This window comes from Rhinopithecus roxellana, chromosome 15 (assembly GCF_007565055.1).
Source record: "Rhinopithecus roxellana isolate Shanxi Qingling chromosome 15, ASM756505v1, whole genome shotgun sequence".
Classification (NCBI taxonomy): domain Eukaryota; kingdom Metazoa; phylum Chordata; class Mammalia; order Primates; family Cercopithecidae; genus Rhinopithecus; species Rhinopithecus roxellana.
In genome coordinates this window covers 115,893,311-115,906,546 of record NC_044563.1, presented here as the reverse complement: position 1 = coordinate 115,906,546, position 13,236 = coordinate 115,893,311, and the positions used below count along the sequence as shown (strand labels likewise).

At 45.1% G+C, this 13,236-nt stretch overlaps 1 protein-coding gene across 1 annotated transcript; it reads right to left on the bottom strand.

The window, feature by feature from the left end:
* Positions 1–8,765: 8,765 nt before the first annotated feature.
* Positions 8,766–13,088, bottom strand: DBX1 (developing brain homeobox 1). The gene is made up of 4 exons (XM_010388207.2): positions 12,569–13,088; positions 11,790–11,891; positions 9,649–9,851; positions 8,766–9,187 (listed from the first exon to the last, which is right to left on the bottom strand). The coding sequence occupies exons 1-4, from the start codon at positions 12,933–12,935 to the stop codon at positions 8,825–8,827; spliced, it is 1,035 nt and encodes a 344-aa protein (XP_010386509.1). The 5' UTR covers positions 12,936–13,088; the 3' UTR covers positions 8,766–8,824.
* Between the last annotated feature and the right edge of the window lie 148 nt (positions 13,089–13,236).

The following is a 13,236-nucleotide window of genomic DNA, read 5'->3' as shown; positions in this document are numbered from 1 at the left end:
GTATTATAAGTAATCCAGAGATGATATAAAATATACAGGAGGATGTGCAGAGCTTATATGCAAATACTACACCATTTTATACCATGGACTTGAGCGTCTGTGGATTTTGGTATCTGAAGGAGGTACCAGGCCCAATTCCTCATGGATACCAAGGGATGACTGTATCTTTCTCATATTTAAGGATGAATTGTTGGCTTTTAAAGGGGAGATTAGCAGTGCGGGCGCGGTGTCTCACACCTGTAACCCCAGCACTTTGGGAGGTCGAGGTGGGTGGATCAAGAGGTCAAGAAATACAGACCATCCTGGCCAACATGGTGAAACCTGTCTCTACTAAAAATACAAAAATTAGCCGGGCATGGTGGCATGAACCTGTGGTCCCAGCTACTAGGGAGGCTGACACAGAAGAATCACTTGAACCCGGGAGGTGGAGGTTGCAGTGAGCCAAGATTGCACCACTGCACTCCAGCTTGATGCCAAAGCAAGACTCCATCTAAAAAAAAAAAAAAAGGAAATTAGACTCATTTTCTCAATCCACAGCTGTACTATATACTTCTAAAAATGCTAAGAAAAATTGAAAACGACATATCAGAGGTTTTCTGAGCCATGGAACAGAGAAATATACAAAAAAAATTGAATGTAACTAATTAAGAAAGAAATTATGTCAAAAGTTACCTTTTCCCTCAGCTTTATTGATGCTAATAATTTATCTTTATTGTTTTACACAAGAGACCATTCTTAGAAATTGTTATTCTTCCAATTAAGTTTTACTATCATTTTGAGGGCAGTCATTTGGAATTTGAATAAAGGAATTGAAGTGAACCTTTAGAACATAGACATGACGCACTCTTTAAAAACTAGAAAACTGTTTGTTACACCTCTTCTCACCCGGGCGCAGTGGCTCATGCCTGTAATTCCAGCACTTTGGGAGGCCAAGATGAGAGGATTACCTGAGGTCAGGAGTTTGAGACCAGCCTGATTCACATGGTGAAACCCCGTCTCTACTAAAAATACAAAATTAGCCAGAAGTGGTGGTGCATGCCTGTAATTTCCACTACCTGGGAGGCTGAGGCAGGAGAATTGCTTGAACTCAGGAGGCGGAGATTGCAGTGAGCCAAGATCTGCCATTGCACTCCAGCCTGGGCCACAAGAGTACAACTCTGTCTCAAAAATAAATAAATAAATGAAACCTGTTTGTTACACCTTTTCTGACTAGAAACGAAAAGGTCACTAAAGCATCTTACAAAATAAGTTATTATTTACATTGGCTAGGAAAGTGCACTCAATAGGTAAAAGACTAATAAAGCCCTGTACAGTTACATTAATTAACACCTACTGGATAGTCAGCTAAAGGAATCACAACAATGCCATTTTCTAGTGGTATGACAGCTCGGAAAAGACTGAGTTAATAAATCACCTGAAAAATTATACTTTTGCTTTGAAAATGGCCAAATATACAGAAGTACCTGGACATTTATTCTGCTTGTATTCATTTAGTACTTGCACCAACTAATTAACAAACAGCTTCTTTTGTATGAATGCCTAACAAGTACAAGTGTTGCTGAAATATTTAAAGTGTTGAATGCCTTTTTAAATCTCATGGCTTTTTGTGGAACAACTGTGTTGAGATTTTTGTGGATAGTGTAAAACCAATGGTCAATAAAACTGCTAGCCTACCTTAAAAGAAATAAAAGGAGTAGCACCAACCCACACTAGTGGTCATTACATTCTCTATGATCCCCTACTCATCCCAACACCCAGCCAATTTCACTTAAGAATGTGCTCGATAAAGCAGGAAACTTTACTAGTGTTATTAAATCTCAACCCTAGAGTATATAATATGCAACCCTTTCAATATTCTATAAAATGAAATGAAAAGTATGCATGAAATATTTCTGCTAGGCTGGGTGCCATGGCTCATACCTGTAATCTCAGCACTTTGGGAGACCGAGGTGAGTGGATAACCTGAGGTCAGGAGTTCGAGACTAGGCTGGCCAACATGGTGAAACCCCATCTCTACTAAAAATACAAAAAATTAGCTGGGCGTGGTGGCATGTGCCTGTGATCCCAGCTACTCAGAATGCTGAGGGAGGAGAATCGCTTGAACCTGGGAGGCAGAGGTTGCAATGAGCCAAGATTGTGCCACTGCACTCCAGCCTGGGTGAGAGAGCGAGACTCCATCTCAATAAATAAATGAATAAACAAATAAATATTTCTGCTGCATACTGAAGTGTGATGGTTGTTTCAAAGAAAAGCACTCATACAATTGTTAGAACCAGCCATGTTTCTCATGGAACTCCATTTTTACTTGAAAATATGACTGACAGACAAACCATGCTCAGGGTTGGGTATCTCAACGATATTTTCTCAAAAATAAATAAAGTAAGCCTGTCCATCGAAAAAACAACTGATAGCATTTTTCTCAATAATAAAATTAGAGCTTTTAGATAAAAATTTGAGTCTTGGAAGCTTGTATCTGCTACCATAAGCTTGACAGCTTCTCAATACTTATTTTGATGATGAGATGGGTGGTGATATTAACAAATGTGATGTTTGATGATGTATGAAGAGGGTTAATATTTAGAATATCTGCATGAGTTAATGAACCAATATTTTCCATATGACCAATGCATCATGTTACAAAATCATACATGGGTAAAATACCCATTCTAAGTGGAAGACAGACCAATGGATCTTAATGTAATGGAGTTGAAAAGTTCATTAATATGATTTTAGATTACATATTGCAGCTAACCATTCAATAACTACCACTTGTCAAGTCTTGTTATTCTAAGAACAACCACAATTATCTAAAAAGACTATACAAATACTCCTCCTTTTTCAACTGCGTATCTGTATAAAGCTGAATTTTCTTCATATCGCAACAAATGACAGAGACATATAAGAGAATCCAGCTGTTTCCTATAAAGTCAATCATTAAGGAGATTTGTGGCCAGACGCTGTGGCACATACCTATACTCCCAGCACTTTGGGAGGCTGAGGCAAGTGGATTACTTGAGTCCAGGAGCTCCAGACCAGCCTGGGCAACATGTCAAAACCCTGTTTCTAAAAAAAAATACAAAAATTAGCCCAGCATAGTGGTGTGTGCCTATGGACCCAGCTACTCAGGAGGGTGAGGTGGGAGGATTGCCTGAGTCTGGGAATGTTGAGGCTACAGTGAGCCGAAATCGTGCCACTGCACTCCAGCCTGGGAAACAGAGTGTGACACTGTCTCAAAAAAACAAAAACAAAAACAAAACACAAAGATTTGCAAAAATGTATGACAGTGCCACTCTTCTTTTTTTTTTTTGAGACGGAGTCTTGCTGTGCTGCCCAGACTGGAGTTCAGTGGCACAGTCTAGGCTCACTGCAACATCTGCCTCTCGGGTTCAAGCATTTCTCCTGCCTCAGCCTCCTGAGTAGCTGGGACTACAGGTGTGTGCCACCACACCCGGCTAATTTTTGTATTTTTTAGTAGAGATGGGGTTTCACCACGTTGGCCAGGCTACTCTCAAACCCCTGACCTTGTGATCCACCCACCTTGGCCTCCCAAAGTGCTGGGATTACAGGCGTGAGTCACCACACCCAGCCCTACTCTTCTAACTTTTTTTGTTTTATAATATATGTGTCATAAAATGTAATATTTTATTGATATTTAGTGGATTTGTTTTAATTAGTAAAATGTTTAAAATTTATCTCGATCTTAATTTATTGTATAATAAATATCAATAGATAAAACCTATAAAAACAGAAAAAACTTTAAGACTTCAGTAATTTTTAAGAATATAAAGGAGTTGTAACACTAAAGTTTGAGAATCACAGGTTTGGACCATAGGAAGGAGATCTGGTGGTGGGATAGGGCATTTAGAAGCATGAGAAAGGTTTTAATAACCATTGATGATTTATTTTTTTCACATAACTGCACAACATTAAAATACATAAAGCTCTATTAGAGAGTTCCCACTGGTTGGGTTTCAGTTAAATGTGTTTTTAATCAGTTTAGTCACGGGAGTAGGATTGTTATTATCTGAACTTGAATTCTGACTGGGTGACCACAGGAATATTACCAAAACTCCTAGCCTCAATTTTTGCATCTGTAACATGCCTCTACCTTAGAAGGGTCACTGTGAGGTTAAAACTCATGTAAATTTTGCTACAGTGTGTTTTGTGGATCAACCACATTAGCAATGCAGGTACCCAGAGCTCTGAATCATGATCTGCGTTTCAATGAGACCCTCAAGTGGTCCTTATGCATAGAGTAGTGCTGGTGTAAGACACTCAGGAGACTGCCTGCCTGTTACATTGTAGGTACTCAATAAAAAACTCCTTTTTTTTTTTTTTTCTTTTACCATTTATTTCTTATTCTTTAGCTTATACATGTAACTATTTCCGTCTTTTTGGACCAAAGTTATTGGTTTGATTTTTTTTTTTTTTTTTTTGAGACGCAGTCTCGCTCTGTGGCCCAGGCTGGAGTGCAGTGGCTGGATCTCAGCTCACTGCAAGCTCCGCCTCCCGGGTTTACACCATTCTCCTGCCTCAGCCTCCCTAATAGCTGGGACTACAGGCGCCCGCCACCTCGCCCGGCTAGTTTTTTTGTATTTTTTAGTAGAGACGGGGTTTCACCGTGTTAGCCAGGATGATCTCGATCTCCTGACCTCGTGATCCGCCCGTCTCGGCCTCCCAAAGTGCTGGGATTACAGGCTTGAGCCACCGTGCCCGGCCGGTTTGATTTTTTAAAATACATCTGACCTGTTAATTTAATCCCTTTTTCTTATCAGCCAAAGTAATCCTTACATTCATTTGAAAAGTTTAAAAATTCCAGACCTGCAGTCTAGATTCTAGAGTGTCTCTTTTCTCCTTTTTTATTTTAAAAAAAGTTTTCAAGCCAGCTACTCTGACAATGAGCCCCATCTGATTGGTGTGTGTGGAGACCCACTGCCTGTATAACTAGAAGATCTGTTCCTCCTTTTATAATAATTCATTTATTCACTCAACACATATCAAATAACCAATATGTGTATGGGACTGTGAATGACATTAGGGGAACAGTGTGAAATGAACATGCTCCTCACCCTTGTGATGGAAGAAACACTAAAGGAATGAACCAAAACACAGCATTTATAGTTCTCAAGAACACTTTGTGAATATATAAGTAATATATGCTTTTTTAAAAAAATTTCGAGTATTGGCTGGGCACGGCGGCTCATGCCTATAATCCCAGCACTTTGGGAGGCCAAGGCAGGCAGATCACCTGAGGTCAGCAGTTCAAGACCAACCTGGCCAATATGGTGAAATCCCGTCTCTACTAAAAATACAAAAATAAGCCGGGCATGGTGGCACAGGCCTGTAGTCGTAGCTACTCAAGGCAGGAGAATCACTTGAACCTGGGAGGCAGAAGTTGCAGTGAGCCGAGATCATGCCACTACATTCCAGCCTGGGCAACAGAGTGAGACTCCATCTCAAAAACAAAAAACAAAACCGAAAAGCAAACAAACAAAAAAACTCAAGTATTTTTTCCTTTTCTACATTTTATTGATTTTAAAAAGCACTTTATGTATATCTTTAGTGCTTTGACTTCTACATTGTCTTATAATATTGCTTATCTCACATTTTTCACTTGCCTGCCATAACATTGATGGTTGCTAGATTAATTCTTCTAGCATGTGAGTTATTTTTCCAATAAAACAAATTTTTAATTTAGCATTGTGGTAAAAAAAATGCACATAACGTAAAATGTACTACCTTAATCATTTTTTAGTGTGCAGTTGAGTAGTGCTAACTATATTCACATTGCTGTGCAACAAATCTCTAGAACTTTTTCATCTTGTAAGAGTGAAACTCTATATTCACTGAACAACAAACAACTTTCTATTTCCCCCTCCTCCAGCCCCTGGAACCACAATTCTACTGTTTCTCTGAGTTTGACTACTTTAGATACTTCATATGAGTGGAATCATGCACAATTTGTCTTTTTGTAACTGGTTTATTTCACTTCATGTAATGTCTTCAAGGTTCATCCACGTTGTAGCATGTGACAGGATGTCTTTCTTTTTTAAGGCCGAATAATATTCCATTGTATGTATATATCACATTGTATGTATCCATTCATCCACCCACTCCTGGACATTTGGATTTTTTCCACCTCCTGGCTATTGTGAATAATACTGCAATGAACGTGGTTATGCCTTCAGAGTGCTTTGACTCCAGATGTAGACACTAATGTGCACCTGTGCCTGAATGTGATTCTTGACTATAAGAAAGAATTTTTGAGCTGGCAGAAAGGGAAAGGTAGGCCAGGTCAGGCTTACGGTCAGGCTCTCATGTTGGACATCCAACATCTCATGCTGGTGCAACAGCAGAGAGATAGAAAACAGCCTGAATCCTTCAGAGTCCTGTCTGAAAGGAAAGTACTAACTTGGGTTGAATGCTGACCATGCTGAACACTTTTGTGTCTGTTGATAGGGAAATGTAATGAAAAGTGATCACCAACATCAGGAACAAGCCCAGCAGGGCATCTTAGCATGGAGGTGGTTTGAGTTATTTGAAAATAGGGTTAATATAAAATAGAACATATCCAAATTTCAAATATAATACAAACTACCATGAGTTTGGATTAGGATTGCAAAGAAACATGGGTGTGTGTGGCTGATGCGGCAGAGACCAAACTCTTAAGGGCGCAAAAGTCCCTGCCAGGATCTAACCTGATGTTCTTTACTCCCTAGCTTGCTGGTTAAAGAAATAATTCCTGCTGAAAACTAGTCTTTAAAGAACTTTTGTTTCATATGCAGACCCCAGAGTCAATATCTGGGCTCCCATGTCAGGCCTGTAGATGACATTCCTGATAAAATCAGGTCATACACAGAAGGAATGAGTCACGACCAGTTCTGAAGCTTCCCTGAGGACCAGGAAAAATGCCTTCAAGGAGGAAAAGAAAAACCATTACAAATTTGAGCCACGTAGACTGACTTGCATGGATTTCTCTTAGCCCATCATTTCAGTCCTTAGAGGAGAGGAGGTCACTTATTGCAAATTCAACTTTTGGTATCACTCTGGAGCTCCTTTAATTGTAACATAGCAAATATGGTTACTTTAAGATACAGGAAAGCAGAAAAGGCACTGGCCTGAGAGTCAGATGGTTTCTAGTTCCAGCATGGCTACTTACTAGCTGGGTGGCTTTGGACAAGTGGCTGCACCTCTTGAACCTCAGCTTACCTCTTGTGAAACCCAGCCCTGGGGCTAGAACAGCTCCATTCCTTTCAGCTCTACCATTCTGTGAATTAATGACATCAGTTCACCATTGATTTCATCCATTCTACTTTTTATTTGGCATTTGTTCATTTGATACATATATACATATATAAAAATCTGTACATGGTAAAAATACAAAATAAGTATTTCTTTATAAGTTATACAATTAAACAGCTACCTTTTTAAAGTATAAAAGCCATTGCAAAAAAAAAGAGTGAGAAAGAAATCTAGTCCGTCCTTTAAAGTCATTCACAATAACCTTGGTATAAAATATCCATACAACACATGTGTACAAAATAGTGTACAGTTCATAAGAGCTGTGCAAAGACAGCAAAGTTCGGTTAAAAAAAAATCAAAGAGGCTGTGTAGGTCTCTCTGTCCACACCATGCCCATTTCCCAGGAGGTCTGCAGCTCAGCAACACCTCCCTAGGAATAACAAAAGGGCACAAGGTAGAGTGTGTGGTGTGTATACCGTGGATACAGAAATTAAAAAGAAAAAGCTTTAAAACACACATACAAGAATAGAGACTGCTCCTTCTCCCCCTTTAGAGAACTCACTTCTTTCCCCAGAGAGTTTTTGGAAGGTGACAGAGAAGACTCAATATGTATGTTGTGCCTTGGACCAGAAGGCACTAATATATATATACTGTTTTTATTTTTTCCTTTTTGAAAATCTTGAGCTTTCTAAGAGAACATCTATGGGGAGACAGGAGTGGGGTGGGGGGTGGAGATGAGAGACTGGACTGGAATAGGAGCCCTTTGCTACCTATTAGGGGAGGCGGAGGGATCTAGACAGTCAAGGTTGTTGGAGTTAGTTATATGATTTGGTGTTTTCACTCCTAACTCGGTTTCCTCCTCCATAAACAAGTTTCCTACCATATAGGGTGGTTGCTGCTGACGACCAGCAGGGCCTGTCTCACAGTAAGGTCTAGGCCATGGGACCGTAGCACACTCCACTGTTTAAAATAGTTTGCTGGCCGGGCGGGGTGGCTCACGCCTGTAATCCCAGCACTTTGGGAGGCCGAGGCGGGCGGATCAGGAGGTCAGGAGATCGAGACCATCCTGGCTAACACAGTGAAACCCCCGTCTCTACTGAAAAAAAAATACAAAAAATTAGCCGGGCGTGGTGGCGGGCGCCTGTAGTCCCAGCTACTCAGAAGGCTGAGGCAGGAGAATGGCGTGAACCCGGGAGGCGGAGCTTGTAGTGAGCCGAGATGGCGCCACTGCACTCCAGCCTGGGCGACATAGCGAGACTCCATCTCAAAAAAAAAAAAAAAAAAAAAAAAATTAAAATAGTTTGCAATAAACAAAATAGAATGGAGCCCTTGCTGAAAAGTTAAGGCTGGGACCAAGACTTAAAGTTAATTTACGTGGGGAGGACTATTTGGAGTTTTACTTTTGGGGGAAGGAAATGTCTCTTTGGGGCTACCGCAGGGCCGGTGGCGCCTTCAACGAGGTCATGGTTCTACAGTCGAGAGAGGCAGCATCTGGGCACGGGGAAAAGTGAACGCGCAGACTGGACCCCACCTCTTCAATTTCAAAGCACTTAAAAACAGTACTCTGGAGTGAGAGCGGCTTCTAGGACACTGTGATTTCCTCCTCTTCCTCTCCCTCCTCTTCCTCCTCGGAGTCGGAGAAGTCCGAAGGTTTCCCGGGACTGCCCGAGTGCGCGGGCGAGGTGGGCAGCGGCCCTGGCAGCGGTGGGTCCCGCAGGTGCGGGGGGTCGGGGGACGCGAGGTACGCCAGGCGGTGGCGGGGGCTGCCCGGACCCTCCTCCTCCTCATCTTCGTCCCCAGGACCCTTCTGGCCCACGTCGCTGAGGTCTGGGTGCGGATTGAGCTTGGTGGGCAGGGTCTGCTCGCGGCAGCCCCCGCTAGACAAGAGTTCGCGCTCTTTGGAGTTCCGCCATTTCATGCGTCGGTTCTGGAACCAGATTTTCACCTGGGATGTCCCGGCGGGCAAGAGGAAGGGAGAAGCAGCGGTCAGATCAGGGGTCCCGGGGGACGCATGGGGGCGGGGAGTGGAGTGGGGAGCAGGCTCTGTCCTTCGGGCTGTGTCCGCTCCCCACCCCCAGAAATGAGTCCAGGTGGATCCCCGCATTGACTCCGCCCCCGCATCAGCTCGCGGTTCCCTTTGCCCCACCTGCTGCCATCCTGCCCGGAAGGGCGGAGTTAGGGAACAGCTGAGCACGGGAGAGAAGGCGGGAAGTGGGGGTGGGGAGAGAAGAGGGCTATCCTGCGGAGCTTCGAGGGTAGTGGCCCGTGTACTCACTCCCTCTCTAGGCCTCGGTTTTCCCATCTGTACAGTGGGACCTAAGCGGTTTCCGAACCCTTGCAGTTGACGGGTGCGCCTGGGAGGGGTGGAGGGCGGGGCGGAGGGTGCTGTGGAGGAACTGCGCTCACCTGCGAGTCTTTCAGGCCCAGCTTGGCCGCCAGCTTCTTGCGGTCGGGCTTGCTGATGTACTTCTGCTTCTGGAACATCTTCTCTAACGCCTTGCGCTGCACGTCGGAAAAGACTGCTCGACGCAGCATGCCCCGCCGAGGCTTCCCGCGCGCCGCCAGCGGCCAGGAGAAGGTCCCGGGGATGGGCACGACGCTGGAGGACGCTGCAGGGTGGGGGGAGGTGGCGAGTGAGTGGGCATACGCCCCCCATCCCCAACACGGCTCTCCCTGGCTTTTCGCTCTGATCCCTTCATCTCTTTAAAGCGCTCCTTTTTCTCCCCCTGGAGAATAGGCCACGAACCTACAAACCTGCGAGAGTGAAAAGCGCTTTCCGCCCAAATAACTTTCCCTTTCAACCGTGCAAACCCGGATTAGGTAAAACCACGGAAACACAGAAAATAGCCCCCACAATAGCCTGTTTCATTTTTCCATTCAGTGGACTCAGGGAAACAAACCTGCGTACATCAGCTAAAACAGCAATAGAAAAAATAAATTACAAAAATAAAAATAAAATATCCAACCGAGGCCACTGGGTTTCTCCCCTAAGCTTTTATCATTTCAGTGGCTTTTGCATTCTTTAGATGAAAATGAGGTGCTTTACTATTTTGATAAAGAGGGAAAAATCCGATTTAGATTTTTTTTGAAAAATCCAATAAGTATTCATCTTTTTAATATTAATCCTTCCTCCCCTCCCCCACCAAACGTAAAGAATTCGGCCCGAATACATGAAAAGTGGCAGCTAATTAGCACATTGACTGCTTCCCAATGGGTATTGGTATGATAAAAGGGGGGAGAGTTTCGCTTTAAGCGAAAGAAAAAAACAAAACAAAAAGAAACAGAGACTCAAATGAAGCGTGAATGGTAATTGTGTAGTAATGAACTAACAGAAAAAGACTGAGGACAAGCAGCGAAAGCCATATATTACTGGGACAAAAGAGATTTACACTTTCAAACTAAACACAACTGCAGGCCAAGACCATTGGGAGAATACTGATGGCAGAGGCTTCTCTTCCCCGAATCGTTTTCATTAAATGGACATGAAAAGCTATTTATAAAGCTCGGGTTGTTTTTGTTAGAGCATTGAGATGAGGGAGAAAGGGAGCAAATTCCATTATTAGCAGCAGTGTGAATGGTGGTGGTGGTGCTGGGGAGGGGGAGGGGGGTGGCGAATTATCTCTCCCCCTTTAAAAAATCAATTGCTTGTTTTTTTTTTGCTGATATTTGGGAGTGCTGTCGTGATTTTACCCATCCCCCGCAGGCCATACCCAGTTTTTCTTCTCTTTAGAGGGACTCTTCTGCCTCCCTTTTAGTTTTGATCAGTGGCAGAGTTTTTGAGCCATAGTTTGAATCATCAGTGAGGTTACAGGAAGAAAACCTGGTGGAAGCTGTTTAAGGTATTGCTCCTTTAGGCTGGGACACAATTATGGGCTTTCTTCCAACTGCTTCTTATTTTTCAAGATCAACGTTGTTTTATAAGACAGAGGGAGAAAGGAGTATGAGAAGGGATTTGGAAATCAGGCTGGACATAGAAAGTTGGGATTGGGGGAGGATCTAGTCCTCCTCCCCCTGGGCAACCCTAGGCATCCCACACAAGAGGGCACCCCATGTGGTCTTGTGAAAAGCCCGAAGCCCTGAATGAGTCTTAAAGAGAAATTAGCCCCGGCTGGTAGATGTCTCTCGGCGGCGTGGAGGGACTAGGGCTGGTCTGTGTGTGGCTGCCCGGAGGAGCTGACCAATTGGTCATGGTGCTGAAACCTTTGTGGGGAATCGTGGCCAAGTGCACTGACTCTGTGGGAAAACGGAGGCGTGAAGGGATGCCAACAGCTCCTCGCCGGGAAGGGAACCGCCTCAAATTGGGACCATGACAATTCCTGCTAATTTGTAGAGCAGGGAATTGGTGCAAAGTGTCAAGCAGTCACTGCTTGTGCTAAATAGGGCATCAAATTGGCGCGACGGATTCATGAATGTTGTACGCCTCGCAACCTCTGAACCAGAGCATAACCCCGAGGGGTGGACGGAGAAATATGGCTTCGGAGCAGGGAGCAATGGGCCGGGGCTGGGGCGCCGCCCTGCCTCGCGCAAAGAAGGGAGACAAGACCTACCTGGGAAATAAGAAGATCTGATGAAAGGCTGAAAGGACCCTTCGAAGTAGGGAAACGCGAAGGTCTTGGGAGGGACGCTCTGGAGCAAGGCTGGGGATGTTTCTGGCGGGCAGTGGAGGGGGGGCAGAAAGGAGAGAGGGAGACAGAAAGAATCTGATTACGTACTTGCCTATTGTATAGCACACTGAACGCACGATATAATTAGCCCTTCATCTGGTTTCAAAGACATCTTTCTTATATGTTGACAGGGTAAAATAAATCTTCCCAACATTGTCTTATCTGTGAAACTCTTTTCTTTGCCCCCAACATAATTCTCTGCGCCGTCCCACTCTACCCCAATCTCCATCCTGGGCACTAACGAGATAGGTAGGACTGAGTGGGGATGAAAGAAATTGCAGATTTATAATATTAGCTAATCCAATAAATATATCATATTGAGTTAAAAAAAAAAAAAAAAAAAACTGTCTCCTAGAAGCTCAAAGGCAGAAACGCAGACGTCCAGGGGCGTGCGCTCAGCATTACTGCACCAGATGACTGCCCACTGTCTCCGACTGCGTGTGCTCAAGTTCATTCCGAGGATGGGGCGAGCCTGGAGGCTTTTCTTCCCCGGAATTGACTGGACTATTCTCATATTGCCTGACGTAGGGTCTCAGAGTTCGTGCGTATGTGTGTGCACCGATGTGTGTGTGGGGGCCCGCTCGCTAGAGGAAACTGAGGCCAGGAGGCCTCCGTGCATGCCTGGTACCTGAACGGGCCCTCAGGGTTCTGCCCTCGCTTACCTGTTCTGGGCCCCGAGGAGAGGATGGTGTTCACTCCAAACTTCAGAAACGTGGTCTCGCTGGCGGGGGAGACGGCAGTCGGCGAAGAGCCGCCCCGCCGGCTCCCGGGACCCGGGGAGCCCAGGTCCGAGGCCCCCGTGTCGGTGAGGGCCGTGGGGGCCCCCTGCCTGGGCGGCGACATGCTGGAGGTGGGCACGCTGCGGGGCAGGTAGGCGGGGGGTCGGCTGATGCGGATCAGATCCTCCACCAGGAAGCTGGAGTGGCCGGAAAATGCCGACTGCAAGGACTGGGGCAGCGTCAAGGTGGGCGTGGGCCGCAGGAGGCTAGGGTACCCGGCGGGGGGCGCGAGGAGGCCGGGGAACATCATGGTAGGCGCGGGGCGGGCGAAATAACCCCTTCTTTCAGTGGCCGGAGGGTAAACACCTCGCTTCCCGCCCCTCCCACCCCCGCAGTGTCCTCTCTCTTGGGCTTAGCAAACGTCTCCAAGTAACAATCCCACTTGGGCGTCTGCGAGTCCTCCGTGGTCCTCCCGTCGAGGTGATGGTTTTATAGTGGCCCGCCCGCTAAAACACTTTGAAAAGTGACAGCTCTGACAATGAAGTTCAACAAAGTTCTCCACTCGAGCTTCATTCGCTGGAGGCTCTGGACGCTCTGATTGGCGCAGGGGT